The sequence below is a fragment of the Populus nigra genome, chromosome 2 (genome assembly GCF_951802175.1).
Source record: "Populus nigra chromosome 2, ddPopNigr1.1, whole genome shotgun sequence".
Lineage (NCBI taxonomy): Eukaryota > Viridiplantae > Streptophyta > Magnoliopsida > Malpighiales > Salicaceae > Populus > Populus nigra.
In genome coordinates this window covers 1,194,974-1,212,928 of record NC_084853.1, presented here as the reverse complement: position 1 = coordinate 1,212,928, position 17,955 = coordinate 1,194,974, and the positions used below count along the sequence as shown (strand labels likewise).

Sequence of the window (17,955 nt, the reverse complement as noted above, 5' to 3'; positions counted from 1 at the left end):
TTCGTTGTAGATCATACAAATCTGCAGCAAAACTAATTCGCTGCAAACCACACAATTCAACAGTGAAAAAAATTCCTTCGCTGCAGATAACACAATTCGACAACGAAACTAATTCGCTGCAGACAACACAATTTGAAAAAGAAAATTCCTTCGCTATAGAACACAAATTAGCAGCGAAACTAATTCACTGCAAACCACACAATTCAGGAACGAAACTAATTTGCCATATAGAACTCAATTCAACAGCGAAACTGATTAACTGAAGACAATATAATTCGGCAGCGAAACTAGTCCGCTACAAGTAACACAAATCAACAATGAAACTAATTCTATATATAACATCATCCTAACATATTATCATGCCATTTAATCAAACATAAGTAGGATTTTTTATGTTATAATAACAACATTGTTCCAGATTTGACTCCAGGTTTCATATAATCACAATCCATGTTTTCTAGCACTTTATTGTGCATTCATTTTAACTCTTTCCACAGTCAGCCCTCCCCTTCAGTTTGTGTAACCAAAACTATCCATTTCCTTCCTTCTCTTGCTATACAGTCGGCCTTTAGGCTCCTCTCTCCTTTTTTTTTTGTCTACTTCTCCTTACTCACTTCTCTCTCAATGCTTAGGGAAAGTTGCATACAGGCTGCTTGGGTTTGGTTTTCTGCTTGGAGGAGGGATGTGTGTGCTACAGTTATCGCTTCTTCCAGTTCTAGAGGAAGGTCTAGGCTCTAGCTTCCACCATGTTTTCGGTCACTTCTCCTCCCCTCTAGCTCTTTTCTCACGCTGCACCCTAGGAGATCTGTATGCAGCTGGTCAGTTTTAGTCTTCTCTTTGGGAGAGAGGAATGTTCCCAATAGAGTTACAACTGGATCTTGGGGAAAGGAAGAAGGCAAGAGCATGCAGCCCGTTTTGGAAAAAGTGCCCTTTCTCTCTCCTTGCTGCATTTATACCTGTCTTAAATGTAAATGGGTGTTTGGAGGGCTGGATAAGGTTGTTCCCATCCCTTTTTTGGGTTAATCTAAGGCTGGTCATGTCCTCTATTATTCTCACCTACAATAGCCTGGTCCAACATGAATTTTATTGGGTTTTACAGCGTCGCTGCCGATTCAAAAATCAACAGTAAAACTGTGTTGCTGCCGATTCAGAAATCAGTAGCTAAAAATTATATCGCTGCCGATTTAGAAATCGGTAGCCAAAGGCTACATTACTGCCGATTCAGAAATTGGGAGTAAAGACTATGTCGTAGCCGATTTAAAAATCAGCAGCCAAGTACTATACCACTGCCAATCCAGAAATCAACAGCAAAACTGTGCCGTCGTTAATCCAAAAATTGACAGCAAGATTGTGCTGCTGCCGATCCAGAAATTAGTAGCGATAGTGGAGCTGTTTTTAGCTTAACTCTTTTTTTAAAGTGTTTACACATCATTCTACTCATGCTACTCCTCATAACTTGGTTCGGAAAGCTCATCCTCCTCCACACATTCATCGACATCTTCCTCCTCACATTCACACACTTTAGCATCTTCAACTCATCTTCTTTTCTTGGGTGGTAAAGGCATCAAAAGATCTTTCCTAACAGTTCTAACACAAAAACAAGTAGGAAAAATTGGAGGTTTGTGTGGAAAGTATAAGTGGGGATAAGTAGGGGGTTTGACATCATATGAAAAAGTAGGACTGGTTAAACTTTCACAATTACTTCATTCTTCACTATTATCCTATAAAAGAGAAGGAGCAATATAATCCATCCAAAGGTCACGCCTCATTCAGCAACTGAGCTCAAAATTTAAGGTTCGCGACTTGGGTTCTATTCACTATTTTTTGAGTATTGAGGTTCAATCTACTAGTATGGATCTTATGCTTCGCCAACATAAATATATACTTGACATCCTCACTCGGACTGGTATGTTATCTTGCAAACCTGTTAATATTCCTATCTCTACATCCAAAGCTACCATTCTGCCTGATCCATTGTTTTCTGATGCTACCCGCTTTCGTCAAATTATAGGTGGTCTTTAATATCTCACTTTTACGCGCCCGGATATTGGCTTTGCTGTTAACAGAGTCTGTCAGTTTATGCATGCTCCTATAGATTCTCATTGGGCTGTCGTGCAACGCATCTTGCGTTATCTTCAGGGTACGACATCACATGGCTTACATATTACTCACAGTTCTTCTTTTACCTTACATGGTTTTACAGATGCAGATTGGGCAACCAGTGTTGAGGACAAAAAATCTACAGGTGGTTACCTTATGTTTTTTGGTCAGACACCGATTTCATGGAAATCCGGTAAGCAACGCACAACTGATCGCTCTGCTACTGAAGCTGAGTACAAAGCCTTAGCCGATGGCACTACTGAGGTTATTTGGTTTCAGTACTTATTAACAGATCTCTAGATCCCATCTGCTTCTGCTCCTATTATCTGGTGTGACAACCTTGGTGCCACTTATTTGTCTACGAATCCTGTTTTTCATGCTCGCACAAAACATGTTGAGGTCGATTATCATTTTGTTCGAGATAGAGTTGCAAAGAAGGAGATTCATATTCGTTTTATTTCCTCTCAGGATCAACTTGCCGATGTCTTCACTAAGCCACTTCCTACTTCTTCGTTTACTGCTTCTCGTTTCAAGCTTCGGGTTGATCCTCCACCATTACTATTATATATTGCCCTACATATATATATATAAAGGGTTGGCTAACCATTAGGTTAAGCGTCCTAATTATTCTCAACTTGCTCCATATTCTCCTTCATCTAATGATATTGTGAAAGAAAAATAGAACTTTGGTTGATTTGGTTAATTGCGTGCTTATTAGTTTTTCTATGCCAAAATGTTTTGAGGTGAAGCTGTTTTATTTGCAAATTTTGTCTTGAATAGAGTTCCACACAAAAGCACTCTTTTAACATCTTATGAATTATGGAAAGGTTTTAAACCTGATTTAGATTTTTTAAAAGTTTGGGGTTGTTTAGCTTTTGTAAAATTACTTGTCCTAAAAGATCAAACCTTGGTAAGAAAGCTTCCACATGTGCTTTTTGGGATATTATTTGAATAGTAAAGCTTATAGATTTTTTTTATCTTGTTAATAATACTATGATTGAAACTTTATATGCAATTTTTCATGAGGACAAATTTACTTTGAAATTAAAAAATAGTGGGGGTATAAGTTTACAATAAAATTTTCAACCAAGTTTTGAGCTAGCTCCTTCTAGATTTGGAAATGAAATGATTTTAAACCTAGAAGAAGTAAAAGAGTTGGATTTGAAAAAGATTTTGAACCTGATTATGTTGTTTTTAATGTTCAAGGTGATCCTACATCTTTAGAAGAAGTTTTATCTTCTCCTACTATAGATTTTTGGAGAGAAGCCATTAATGATGAAATGGATTCTCTTTTATCTAATAGAACTTGAAAACTTGTTGATATGCCTCCTAGTCGTAAAACAATTGGTTGTAAATGGGTGCTTAGAAGAAATTTGAAACCTAATGGTTATGTTGATAATTTTAAAGCTAGAATTGTTGCTAAAGGTTTTAAGCAAAAAGAAATATATTGATTTCTTTGATACTTTTTCTCCTGTCACCAAGGTAACATTTATTAGATTGCTTGTTGCTATTCAAAATTTGTTTATTCATCAAATGGATGTCAAGATAACTTTTCTAAATGGTGACTTGGAAGAAGAAATATACATAGATCAACCTGAGGGATTCATTATTTAAGGTAATGAGAATAAGGTATGTAAATTGCTTAGATCCTTGTATGGTTTGAAACGAGCACCTAAACAATGACATGAAATATTTAATATTTGTTTGCTTGTTAATGGTTATAAGGCAAATGAAAATGAGAAATTTATATATTATAAATCAATTGACCATGCTCATGTGATTATATGCTTGTATGTTGATGATTTTTTAATTTTTGCTTTCAACATGAATATTATTAACGCTATAAAATTATTGCTTAAAAATAATTTTGACATGAAAGATTTGAGTGAATCAAATATAATACTTGGCATGAGTTACTAGAACTTTGAAAGGCATTTTAATGATCAATCTCATTAAGCTATGGATGTACATTGAACAAATTCTAAAAAATTATCAATTTTTTTTATTGGAAACATGTTGCAACTCCTTTTGATCCTAATATACATCTATTTCCTACAAAAAATAACAATAGTATTTGTTATCAAAAGGAGCATGCCAAAAGGAGCATGCTAGCATTATTGGTAGCCTTAGATATGCTACTGATTGTGCAAGGCCTAATAATGCCTACATTGTGGGAGTGCTAGCAAGATTTGCTAATAGGCCTAATGCTCAACGTTGGGATGCTATGTCTTGTTTGATGAGATTTTTGAAAGGAACTGTGCACTATGGAAAAAGCTATTACTACACGTTTTAATACACTGTGATAGCAATGTTGTTATTGGATATGTGTGCAACAAATATTATAATAGAAAATCCAATCTATTAGAATAAAACATAGTGTTGTAAGATCTCATATAAGTAATGGTACCAGTTAAGATTAGAGAGATAGTCTTTTGTATAATTGTGATGAATGATTGATAAACCAACCATCCTTTTGTATTTATACCTTTAGGGTTGTATACAATACAATGGTGGAATGTATTACACATGATAACTATCCATATAATGTATTTACATATAAACTGGACTCTTTCCTTAATACACCCAGTCAAGCTGAAGGTGGAGATTCCACCCGAAGCTTGGTTTAAAATAAGCAAATGAGACTAGAGGGAGAGGCTTGGTAAGAACATCCGCGAGTTGATCCTTTGAAGAGATGAACCGTACCTGAATTTCTATCTTAGCAACGCGATCACGGACAAAATGATAATCAACTTCAACATGTTTAGTACGAGTGTGGAACACCGGATTGGCAGATAAGAAAGTAGCCCCTAAGTTATCACACCATAATGTGGTCATGGGTGAAGTGGAAATCCAAAGTTCTGCCAATAAAGAACGAATCCATAAAATTTCAGCAGTACCATCAGCCAAGGCTTTGTATTCTGCTTTTGTAAAAGATCTAGCAACAGTGCATTGTTTCCCAGATTTCTATGAGATAAGTGTAGAACCAAGGTACACAAGATACCCACCTGTTGATTTTCGATCGTCAATACTACCTACCCAATCAGCATCTGTGAAACCATGAAGAGTAAAGAGAGTCTCGAGTAATGTGCAGACCACAGGTTGCTGTAGCCTATAGGTAACCTAGGATACGTTTAACAACAGCCCAGTGATCATTAATAGGGACATGCATAAATTGACATACTTTGTTGACTGCATAGCAAATATCAGGTCTAGTGAAAGTAAGATATTGCAGTGCTCTAACAATCTGTCGATACCGTGTCGGATCAGAGTGAAGAGTACTAGGCACAATTCCTAGTTTAGAGGAGGTAGACAGAGGAGTATCAACAGGTTTGCAGGAAGCCATATCTGCTCGTTGGATAATATCGAGTGCATACTTGTGTTGACTTAATAAGAGACCCATAGTTGTAGGTTTAATTTCAATGCCTAAGAAGAAATGAACATAGCCTAAATCCCGAAGCTTAAATTCTGTTTGCAGTAAAGTAATCAATCTATAAAGCAAGGCTGAGTTATTCCCGGTCAGTAAAATATCATCCACATACACAAGTAGATAAATCATGGCACCATTAAAAGAGAGAATAAACAGAGAAGTGTCAACCTTGGATGCCTGAAATCCAATGGAAAAGAGGAGCTCACTCAACCTGTTGTACCAAGCTCGAGGTGCTTGTTTCAAGCCATACAAAGATTTATGAAGACAACACACATGAGATGATTTAGCAGAATTAGCAAACCCCGGGTGGTTGTGCCATGTATACCTCCTCTTAAAGAATGCCATTCAAGAAAGCATTATGAACATCCAACTGGTGAATATTCCAACCATACGACACAACAATAGTGAGCATAAGATGTACCGTTGTAGGCTTAACCATCGAGCTAAACGTCTTCAAATAATCAATCCCCTCTTGCTGAGAGAAGCCGCGGGCAACCAACTGTGCTTTATATCGGTCAATCTGACCATCGGCATGGTGTTTAATCTTGTACACCCACCTACTACCAATTTCATTCATAGACGGATGAGAGGGCACCAATGACCAAGTGTGATTAGAGTGAAGTGCCCGAATTTCCTCCTGCATGGCATTATGCCAAACCAAATACCTGTTGGCATCCTTAAAAGACAGTGGCTCCTGTTGAGGTAATGTTGCAACCCAGGAGGAAGTTGCAACACTGAAGTTAGCATCCTTGGGTGGATGTGGTCGAAGCACCATAGGATGGAGGCGGGCCGGCTGAGAGAAGTTGTTATCAACACTGGCCGGTATCTGCTGAAGCTGGAATTTGGACAAATCAACACATAGATTAATTCCATAAGAGGAATCAGAGGAAGAACCTGATGAGGAGCTCAATATATATGCAGGTCGTGGGGTAGAAACAGTTGTAGAATCTACTGGAGTCACTGCTAGAACAGGGGAACCAGCAGGGGAGCTGGCAGGAGCAAGCTAAACCTGTACTGCATGCGAGGGTGGCGAATCTTAACCTGTATCTACAACCTGATCATGATAATAACATGCAGATAATGGTAAGGGAGCCAAATGAGATGTAGGTGGTGTGGGGGGTAATGGTGGAAGGGTTAGAGATGGTGGCTTTGGATGATATAAAGTAACCAGTATAATGGTGGTAGTAGAATTTGTAGGTGGGACTACAATCTATTCAGATTTACCTAGAGGAAAAACACATTCATGAAACCGGACATGACGAGCAAGATAAATACGTTTGGATGACAAGTCAAGACATTGATAACCTTAATGAGAGTTACTATATCCTAGAAAAACACAAGTAGATGAATGGAAATCTAACTTATGAGTATTGTATGGACAGAGGAATGGAAAACAAAGACACCCAAATGTTCGAAGAAAAACATAATCAAGAGATGATTTTAAAAGACATTCGAAAGGACTCTTATAATTAAGAACCGGAGTTGGCATGCGATTAATCAAGTAAACAGAACTTTCAAAAGCATAACTTCAATATTTAAGGGGAGCGTGACGTTGCCCAAAAAGGGTAAGTCCAGTTTCGACAATATGTCTATGACGACGTTCATCCATGCCATTTTGTTCATGGGTGTGCGGGCAAATCACATGGTGATGAATACCAATTGTTTTAAAATATGTATTGAGTTTTCAGTATTCACCACCCCAATTTGTTTGAACAAATTTTATTTTTAAAGCAAATTGGCGCTCAACAAGTGCCTGAAATTGATGAAAAATATTAAAAATATCAAACTTAGCAACCATCGGATAAAACCAGATAAACTTTGTATGAGCATCCATAAAAATAACAAAATACCAAAAACCGTCTGATGACAACATAGGAGAGGGACCCCAGACATCACAAAAAATTAAATCAAGAGGAGCTAGAGTTTGATGACCCGTAGTTTTTAGAGTCAGACGACACGACTTGCCCAGAGGACATGCAGGACAATTAAAATTAAAATTTTTTGACGTACAGGACACTTTTTTATTTTTCACCAACAAATGCAAAATGCGTGTGGCTTGGATGCCTAAGTCGACGATGCCAGATATTAGCGGAAGTAGAGAGACATGTAGATGAGAAAGCCTGAGGCAATGACATGACAGACGACTCAGACAAAACATATAGACCATCTCTACTCTGACCGGAAAAAAGCACTTCCTTTGTCATGAGGTCCTTAACATAAAATAGATAGGAATGAAATTCAAAAAACACGTTATTCTCAAGGAAAAAATTTTGAACAGATAGCAGAGGTTTTTTAATGGCAGGAACATGTAAAATATTGGATAAAGTAAAGGTCCGTTTTGGGGAATGAATTTTAGAATGAGCAATATTGGAAATAACAAGGCCCTTACCATCACTAACATGCAGATGATCATTACCAAAGTAAGGTTCTAAACTCGTCACAGTAGCAGTATCTGGCGTTACATGATGATTTGCTCCCGTATCAGGAAACCATGTGATAGGTGATGTTGCAGGAGCATTATTGAATGCAAGATTGGCATTGGCTTAGAGAAGATAATTAACCAACTGAGAGCACTATTGGACAGTATGCCCATATTCATAACACAACTTACATTTTACACTGCGATTATACCCACCAAAATGATTATCTTGCCGTCCAAATTGTCCTAATAGCCGAAAGGGAGATCCAGAAAACTGTCCTGAGGAGAATCGATGTCCCTGTTGCCCAAATTGTTGACCTGAAGTATAGCTACTGTTTTCATTATTTCCATGATAAGCGTTGTTGGGATTAGTATTATTTCTCCAGCCCCCATGAAAACGGCCTCGTCTAGCATTATTAAAGCCATAGTGATTCTGCACAAAGAAAGCAGCTGGTTGCTGCGTTGGGGTTGGTAACAGAGGTGCTGTTATGGTTGGTTGGAAAGCAGTTTTGTGGAGAAATTCATGTGTAAGTAGACTGCTATAGAGATCAGTGTTGGAGATGGGATCAGCCTTGGTGGACAAGCTGGTGACAAGATCTTTAAATTCACTACGTAACCCCCGAAACACATATAGGTTGAATTCTGCCAAGGAGATTGGTCTGCCAGCCGCAACAAGTTCATCAAAAAATGCTTTTGCCTTCTGCAAGTAGGTACTGACAGAATCATCATGCTGTCGTAACTCTTGGAAGGAACCGTGAAGTTGCATGATACAAGACCTATAATGCTGCCCAATAATCCTAGGAACTAAAGAAGTTGCATGATCCTAGAATTTAAAGGAGACGCAAGAGTTGTTTCCAGCGTTCTCCAGATATCATGGGAGGTGTTACAATCCACAACTAAATGCAAAACTTCCATCGAGAGAGAGGATAAGAGGGCACTCATGATTAAGTGATCTTGTTGCTTCCATGTCAAGTATGCAGGATTGAAAGAGGATGAAGATACCACAACAGATTCCAGATAAGAAGGAGGACATGTTGATGTGCCATCAACAAACGAGTATACGCCTTGGCCCAAGAGGAATGACTTCATCTACATCCTCCAATATAGAAAGTTTGTATTGGAGAGTTTTAAAGACATTACCCGTTGTGTGTTAGGGAGAGATATGATGGCAGGAGCAGGGGGCACACCATAGGTGGCTTTCGGCGCCATAATGGAGAAAGAAGATTGGGGTGCAGATGCAGCAGAATAATGAAGTTCTTGATTGTCCATAAGGGAAAGAAGTTTGTTCTTGATATTTAAGAAGGGAAGAAAGTTGCAGATGACGTTCTTGATATTTGCTGGAAGAAGAGAACCGGATATAAGGAAGGAGTCTTTAAAGAAGACTGCTGGGAAAGAATGGAAGAAGAGAACCGGATGTAAGGAAAAAGTTTTTAAAGAAGGCTACTGGGAAAGAAGGCTGCTAGATGATTGTTTTACTCTAATACCAAGTTAAGAATAGAGAGATAGTCTTTTGTATAATTGTGATGAATGATTGATAAACCAACCATCCCTTTGTATTTATACCTTTAGGGTTGTATACAAGGAGTGTATTATACATGATAACTATCCCTATAATGTATTTACATATAAACTGGACTCTTTCCTTAATAGTACCATAAATGTTGATTATGTCAGAGCAAAAGATAATATAGCTAATCTTTTTGCAAAAGCATTGGCTAAAGAAAAGATCTGGATAACATCAAGGGGGAACGTGCTTAAAGCCCAAAGAAATATAAACTGTTTATGAGGATGTTCTATTTCGATGATTGGAGATCTAGGTTCAAATGAAAGAACGAATCATAAAGAGTAGTTGATTCCCATGTACATGTATCCTGTGACAGAATAAAGGTTAAGTTTTTCACTTAAAATTAATTTTTAAAGTGGTGTATAGTTCTTGTTGAATGGGATATTATAGTCATGAGAGCATCCTTGAGAGACCCTCCTGTATGCGCTTGAAAATGGGGTCGCTTTCTTTTACAATCAGGCTAATTTAATTTCTAAAAAACTCATGAACGAGATCAAGCAAACGGCTGAAATGTGCGTTTAAGATTATTTCAAGATATCAAATTTCCATCCATGGCCTTTAACAACCAGAGAGACAAACGATGAAGAATATGTTCAAACATTGTATTCCAAACTGGCATGATGTCTTAAAAATCAGTTTGTTTCTTACACTCCAAGTGTTCCACAAAATCCTGCAAAGAGTCAATTCCGATCTCTAAGCTGTAGTATATCCTCCTCACTGTTAAAGAGTCAAGTGCAGCTCTGCCGGAGAAATAGTACTAGTTGTGGTCGGAATTCTATTCTGTCACTTTGATTTTGGTTTGCATAGACTTCCGTAATCCACGGTCGTCCCCAAGCCTGCAAGATCCACATAGAGAGGTGAGTGTTAGCTCATCGTGAATACCTCAATCTTCTGCAATCAAAGAAGTTGCTGATATGAAGACATACCTCGATCCAGACGGAGATCTTTAAGTGGAGATCCAGATGGAGATCTTTACGTGGTACTAGTGTCGACATCTTTAAGAAAGTGATAAGGGAGTGGAGATCTCATCACAGACGGAGATCCAGACGGAGATTTAGGTTCAATATGCATTACCGGATCCTGCAGAAGATGATCCTCTGTTGATTCCCCTTCTCTCAAGCCTCAAATGAGCCTTCAACCTTCAACAGCTCTACAGATCTACCTTCAACCTTCACCCCCGGATCTACCTCATCAACATCGATTGAGAGATCTGTGTGCAGAGTAAAAGTTGATTTACTAGAAATGATCTAATTCTCCCAAAATGACACCCTCTGCACCCTCTGCACCTTCCACCAAAAACCAGCCTCCCATCATCACACCATCAATCTTACACCTCCACAATCAGACCCTACCTCCACCACTTGAAATAACACCTCCTTTCCTAAATCCAACAGATTATCCTGTCACTTTTCCTTCAACCCAGACAGCCTCCCCTGTCCTTCCATCTGAACCCCCCACAAAAACTTTTACCCCGACATCTTTTGTCAATTCCCCTGCTGGTACAGACCAACTTAAGCTGTTCTTTGAGAGATTCCCCTCGTGGGTGGAATATCAAGACCTGAAAGAGACTTTCGGGAAGTTTGGTCGGGTTGTCAAACTGTTTTTGTCCAAACGAAAAATAGTTCTTGGCCGACGTTTTGGTTTTGTGGAAATACTATTACCCCTGCCTGTGTCTGATCTTTGTAACCAAGCCAGTAACGTTTGGTTTGATTCCTATAAGTTGAGAGTGAACCCAGCTAACCTTCAATTCTCTAAACCTCCCCTGCCAACACCACCTCATAAACCCTTACCCAAACCTGCATCACATCATAAACCCCAACTTATGTTAAGAAATAACAGATCCTATGCTGAGGTACTCACATCCAAACCACAACAGATGGTCACAAAGACGAGGAGAATAATACAGTACAACTCCACGGATGAGGATAAGGAATGGTTGCATAGGAGCTTAGTGGGAAATATCTTGCCAAATGTGGATGTAGCAACACTGGAGGCAACGGTTTTAAAATCAAGTGTCAAAGCTGTGAGCTTTCGTTTTTTAGGAGCTAGCCAGGTGATTATTACCTATGTGGATCAGTTAGCCTCAGTGCAAGAACAAAGGAATAAAGTATTTGTGCTGCATTCTCTATTCAGCAATCTCAGACAGTGGGAAACAAGGACTAGAGCATATGACAGATTTGCTTGGATCTCCATATTTGGTTTGCCAATGGAAGGGTGGAACAGAAACTGTATCAATATTTTGCTTCAGAACTGGGGAAATATTGTAGGATACGACACTTCCTGTGTTAGTTAGGGGTCCATATCAGGTATTAGGGTTCTTATTCGAACCACAAAGCTGGAACCTTTACATGATCAAGTGTTGCTCCAGCTTGATGGAGTGCAGGTTGAGGTCAGTTTGAAAGAAATCAAAGGTGAGTTTATCCCCTCTCTCACAACAGTCAAACACTCCATGGATGTATCATTGTGCTCAACATTTGTGCTATCTAATGACGATGAAGATGATTTTTTTGAGGAAACTAATAGAGCAGCAACGACTCACGAAGAGACAAAACAAAGACCCGAATTTGAATCCGATTTCACTGGTTTGTTGGGCACCCAAACTCAGCTTGCTAGCACACTCACCACGTCTGAAGTTTCACCGTGGTACCTCTACCCAGAAATTATTGAAATCTGCAAACATGCGGCTTTATCTGATGAGAGTACGCATGAAGGCGATAACCAGTTAGCCTTGGTACCTTACGTATATGTCGAGGTGGATTCAGTTGCATGCAGAGGGGTGGCTACGCAAAAAATTTCTTGCTTTACTGCTAAGGATGGGCTGAATCAACATATAAATTATGACAGTGGACTCCAACAGCAGATGGGCCATAAGAAAAAGCAGAAATCAACGGGCATTGGGCCATCTTTTACAACCTTCATCACTCCTATTGCTGATCCATATGAGCTTAGTGCTCTGGAAGTAGGAAACAAGAAATCTCACAGAAAAAAAGCAACGAAGCTCACACGCAGATCACACTCTCTTAGGAGGAGGAAATCACGTCAAATGGGAAAACAAAGTGGTAAGCAATCAGAGACCGTAATTGTTGAATACTCAATTTTTGATAATGGGATAAAGAACAGAAATGCTATTATCAAAGCTGGTAAGGAATTGATTGGTGAGGATGAGGCAAGTAGTTCAAGTTATAGACCCGACAACAATGCTGGTGATGAAGCAAATGAGCCTGCACATTTTGATAAAAGGGCAGAAGCCACTGCTTGCTGGGAAGTTGGACAAGCTATTCTCCAAGGGCATGACGATAGCACACTCATGACTCAGACACTACAGGGATTCCTAGACCGAGAGCAGGAAGAGTGGATCCTAAGGAAGAAGCCGTGATTTGCTTCCGTAAATAGTCTGAAGGTATGGTCTCTGTAATCATTTCTATGGGTAGTATAATTGTATGGAATGTATGTGGCTTAGGAGGGAGAGAAAAAAAGAGATGTTTGAGGAATCTTGGTAGAAAATTTGATCTTCATATCTTGGGTATTTTGGAAACAAAATTGGAAACTTTGAATGATTTCACTATTACTGCTATATGGGGTCGTCATCCTAGGGCTTGGTATGCAGTTCCCTCATTAGGCCTTTCGGGGGGAATATTATGTATATGGAATCCGGATCTTTTTTGTGTCTCTAGCTGTTCTGTTGCTATGAATGGCCGTATTTTGCATATTGAAGGCACCTTCACTCAGTCCAATCTAGATTGCCTAGTCTCTTTTGTATATGCTCTGAATGGTGGGAACCTGAAGAATGAGTTGTGGACTTATCTTGTTACATTCAAGGATAGTGTTAGCAAGCCATGGTGTCTTGCAGGTGATTTTAACGAAACCTTATTCCCGTCAGATAGTAAAGGCGGCTCACAAATAACATCTTCCATGACAAGATTTAAAAATTGCATTGATGGTTGTAATCTTATGGAGCTCCCCTTAAATGGGAGAAAATTTACATGGTCTCGAGGTAATGCGGCGAGCCGTATTGATAGAATATTTGTATCGGGGGATTGGTTGCAGACTTTCCCATCATCTACCTTATTCGGTCTCTCAAAATATTCATCTGATCATAGGCCTCTGCATCTGTTACTAGACTCTACAAATTGGGGCCTGAAACCTTTTCGCTTCATGAATTGCTGGTGGCTTGTGTCTGATTTCAGGAATATGATTCAGAGCTTTTGGAGTTCAATCATGGTTTCAAAATCTGGCACAAGGAAAATGGTCCCAGCTTTAAAGATGTTGAAAGAGAGATGTCGGCAATGGAGTAAAGCTAATGTGGGAAGCATGAATAACAGAATTGCAGAACTGGAACTTGAAGCTGACTCAATGGATCGTAAAAATGAGTGCAGGGTCTTGAGTGCTGATGAACTGATTAGAAGTAATTCCATTGCCTCCCGGCTCAAAATCCTGTATAAAGCTCAAGAGTCTGCCTGGCATCAGAAGTCAAGAATTCAGTGGTGTAAGCTTGGAGATAAAAATACTCGATTCTTTCATTTAGCTGCAACAACAAGACATAAAAAGAATCAGCTTGCATGCCTGGAGGTTGATGGTCAGATCCTATCTAAACCAATTGATGTGAAGCTAGCTGTCTTTAACTTTTTTCGCAACCTATACTCCCACCAGAACAGACCTAGAGCTTCATGTTCAAACCTGGAATTCTCAAGGCTGAAGCCTTCATCCTCGGCTGCTCTTGAATTGCCTTTTTCTGCAGATGAGATTAAAACAGCTGTGTGGGATTGTGATGGAAATAAAGCTCCAGGTCCTGATGGTATTAACTTCCTTTTCATCAAGAAAGCATGGAACATTATAGGTGAGGACATTATCTAGATGGTTGATGAATTCTATCGGACTAATCTCCTTCCTGCTAGTATCAATAGCACCTTTGTTACTCTTATTCCGAAGATTAAAGGTGCTAACAAGCTATCAGATTTCAGACCTATTAGTTTGGTTGGCAGCCTATACAAGATCATCTCAAAGATTCTAGCAACCAGGTTGAAACATGTTATGCCAGAGGTCATCTCTCATCATCAAAATGCTTTCATCAAAGGGAGGCAAATTTTAGACAGCGTCTTGATTGCAAATGAGGTCCTTTCTTTCATTAAGAAGAAAAAGGGTAAAGCTTATCTCTTCAAATTAGATTTTCATAAAGCCTTCGATTCGGTGTTATGGGAATATATTAATGAAATCATGGCTAGTATGGGCTTTGGTAATAGATGGCGAGGGTGGATTATGCAATGCATATCAATGGCAAAAATGTCTGTGCTTGTTAATGGGTCTCCCACCGAGGAATTCTGCTTAGCTAAAGGCCTTCGCCAAGGAGACCCTCTCTCCCCATTTCTCTTCAACATTGCAGTCCAGGGGTTGAGTTGTATGTTACAGCGTGGCTGTGATTTGGGTTTGACTTCAGGTATAGACATTGGCAATACAAGGCTTGTCATATCTACAGTTTGCGGACGACACCCTTATATTCAGTTCAGACTCTTTACATAGCATGCAGAACATTAAACGTATCCTATTATGCTTTGAACTTGTCTCGGGATTGAAGGTCAATTTTTATAAAAGCAGCATTGTGGGTGTGGGTGTAGGTGTAGCAGCTCATACATGTAACTTCACGGCTCAGCTTCTCAGATGCAAGCAGGATCAGTTGCCTCTCATATATCTTGGACTCCCCATCGGTGGAAACCTGGGCAGAGCTACAATGTGGAATCCTATTTTACGCAATATCAGTTTCCGGTTGGCTTCGTGGAAATGCAGGTTCTTATCAATTGGGGGCCGTTTGTGCTTGATTAAATCTGTGCTCAACAATCTCCCCATCTACTACCTATCTATGTTCCCCATGCCTGCTTCGGTTGCCTCCATAATTGATCAGAAACTTCGATCCTTCCTCTGGTCTGGAAATGAGGAAAGACACAAAATATGCAATGTCAGTTAGGCCACTGTTACTCTTCCAAAACAAGCGGGTGGTCTTGGGATTGGTCCCTTAAGGGATAAAAACACAGCTCTGCTCTTTAAATGGTTATGGAGGTTTGGGTCGGAGGAATCAAGCTTGTGGAAGGATGTGATCAAAAGCATCCACAACACCAATTGCTCTAAACTGCTGCTGCAAGCTCCTATTCCAGGAGCTGCAACTACATGGTCCCGGATTGTCAATCATTGTGTGAGAAATAATAAGCTGCAGGATATTGTGAATGAGCAATCTCTGGTTCTTATCGTAAATGGCAAGAAGACTAAGTTTTGGCTTGACTGCTGGCTTAATAACCACTGTTTAGCAGAGCACTTCCCTACTCTTTTCCAATTATCCAATGACAAAGCAGCTAACATTGCTAAGATGGGAATGTGGGAAGGGTATGAGTGGATTTGGGTTTTTTCCTGGATACGTTCACTACGGGGGCGCAACATTGGCTTGCTCGATCAGCTTTATACAATCCTATCGACTGTACTCATGGACAAAGATGGAGAGGATAGACTAATATGGAAGGACAATAATTCAGGAAGATTTTCAGTTAAATCTCTCTATGGATTGTTAAGCTCAAAGCCTTCCACAAACAATGCCTTCTCGTTTGCTGGAATTTGGAAAGGTATTGTCCCTCCTAAGGTAGAGATCTTTTGCTGGATGGCTATCATTAACAGAATCAACACCCGATGTATGCTAGTTCGAAGAGGTATATTGGGTAGCTCAGAATCAAATTGCCCAATCTGCCTAGTGGAGGCAGAATCGGTGGACCATATCCTGCTACACTGCCATAAGCATTGACTCATTTGGTCCAAAATCATTAAGTGGTGGGGTTTATTTTGGTGTTGCCCAAAGAGCTTCTCATATTTGTGGTCTCAATGGACTTCCATGGTGCATGGTCATTTTCAGAGGAAGGTGTGGCTGATGTTGTTCTTCTTAGTGGCATGGTCTCTTTGGCTACTTCAAAATGATCTGATCTTCCAACAGCAGACACCTGACTATGATTCAATATTCTTTCTTATTATCACCCGTCTATGTCTATGGCTAAAAGCTATCCATTCTGATTTCCCATACTCCCCTTCAGATCGGCAGATGGCTTACTACGGTGGTCCAATGCCCACTCTTTCAGGATTAATAATATGTGGTCTCCTCCTATGATTAATAGCCTCAAATGGAACGTTGATGGCTCGTCTCTTGGTAAGCCAGGCCCCTCTGGAATAGGTGGTGTACTGTGAAATCATCATGGACATCTTCTCGGTATGTTCTCTGTTCCAGTTGGTATTTTAGACTCTAATATTGCTGAGTTAAGGGCTATTGTCAAAGCCATTGAACTTTCAACATCTAATTGTCTCTTCCACCATCAACACCTCATCATAGAATCTGACTCTGTCAATGCTATTAGCTAGATGAATAAGCCTCACAGCCGTCCCTAGAAGCATCATAATCTGTTCTCCTCTGTTAATAGGCTGAAAGCATATTTTGGTTCAATCACCTTCTCCCATATTTTTTGTGAAAGTAATTGCATGGCAGACTGCATGGCTAAACAAGGAGTGCAAAGATCCAGTGAATTTGTTGCCTGGCTTTGACTCCACCTTTTTCTATGGCTTGCTCTTGTGTCTTCTCCCACTATGTCTTTGAGTTATTTTCGTTTTTGTTTTGTAGAGGAATGTTTAGCTTTGAGCTCATTCGGATGGCTATTCTAAGGTTTTCTTTGCTTTTGTTTTTCTTATACTGCGCTTTATCCTATTTATGGCTTTTTGCCGTAGTAAAATATTATGTAGTTTTTGTACTACTCCCGCCAGGCTTTGACGTTTAAATAATATACACATCTTAAAAAAAAACGGCTGAAATGTGCTGGCTGTGAAGATCGTGGCAGAGTACATGGATGTGTAATGTGTGTGATACAATATTTGTCTCCCACGTTAAAGCATTAGTTCAAGACGTTGTTATTGGCTTAAGAGCAATATTGTTGAAACACTAAGGGTTCAAGCTTGTAGCATCCTTATTACACATACTATATTAGTTTCCTTATCCGAATAATTGACTTTTTTTTAATTAAAATATATATATGGGGTATTTTTGGAGTATTTTTATATAAAAAGAAATGAAAAATGTTTTGTTTTGCTTAGCTGCATGCATGAGGTCTAACCGTCATGCATGAGTTATGGATTTCTATAGTATATAATGTATCTATTACAATCCTGGCAGCTAAAAACGTTCATTGTTTATTATACACGTTGCCATGTTAATTGTTTTTTATACACGTTTCACATAACAGCTCATCTTCTTTGTCTGCATATTTCTTTGTCATGGTCACACGTTTAACATTCCTCATAATATCTCATCTTCCTTGTCAAGGTAGCAAGCTGTTTGTATTACTTAAATTTTGTGCACCCTTTGCCTACCGTTGTAATTGAAAGCAATTTAATTTTTTTTATACCGTTTGGTCTATAAATGGCCTTGTA

General features: G+C 39.3%; 2 protein-coding genes and 1 long non-coding RNA gene across 4 annotated transcripts; 2 read left to right on the top strand and 1 right to left on the bottom strand.

Annotated features, from left to right (window-relative positions):
* Positions 1-10,023: 10,023 nt before the first annotated feature.
* Positions 10,024-10,577, bottom strand: LOC133682241 (uncharacterized). Its single transcript, XR_009836644.1, has 2 exons — positions 10,437-10,577; positions 10,024-10,346 (listed from the first exon to the last, which is right to left on the bottom strand). It is a non-coding gene; the product is annotated as an uncharacterized LOC133682241 (long non-coding RNA).
* A 194-nt stretch (positions 10,578-10,771) lies between these two features.
* Positions 10,772-17,089, top strand: LOC133682240 (uncharacterized). 2 transcript variants are annotated; one of them, XR_009836643.1, is made up of 2 exons: positions 10,772-12,910; positions 13,698-17,089. XR_009836643.1 is itself a non-coding variant. In XM_062105527.1 (2 exons), exon 1 carries the CDS (start codon positions 11,960-11,962, stop codon positions 12,884-12,886), a length of 927 nt encoding a protein of 308 aa, XP_061961511.1. In that variant the 5' UTR covers positions 10,991-11,959; the 3' UTR covers positions 12,887-12,910; positions 13,698-17,089. The 2 variants fall into 2 exon arrangements, 1 of the variants encoding a protein (XP_061961511.1); XM_062105527.1 differs by having other exon boundaries at positions 10,991-12,910.
* Positions 12,913-14,364, top strand: LOC133682442 (uncharacterized). Its single transcript, XM_062105787.1, has one exon. The coding sequence runs from the start codon at positions 12,913-12,915 to the stop codon at positions 14,362-14,364; it is 1,452 nt and encodes a 483-aa protein (XP_061961771.1).
* Positions 17,090-17,955: the final 866 nt, after the last annotated feature.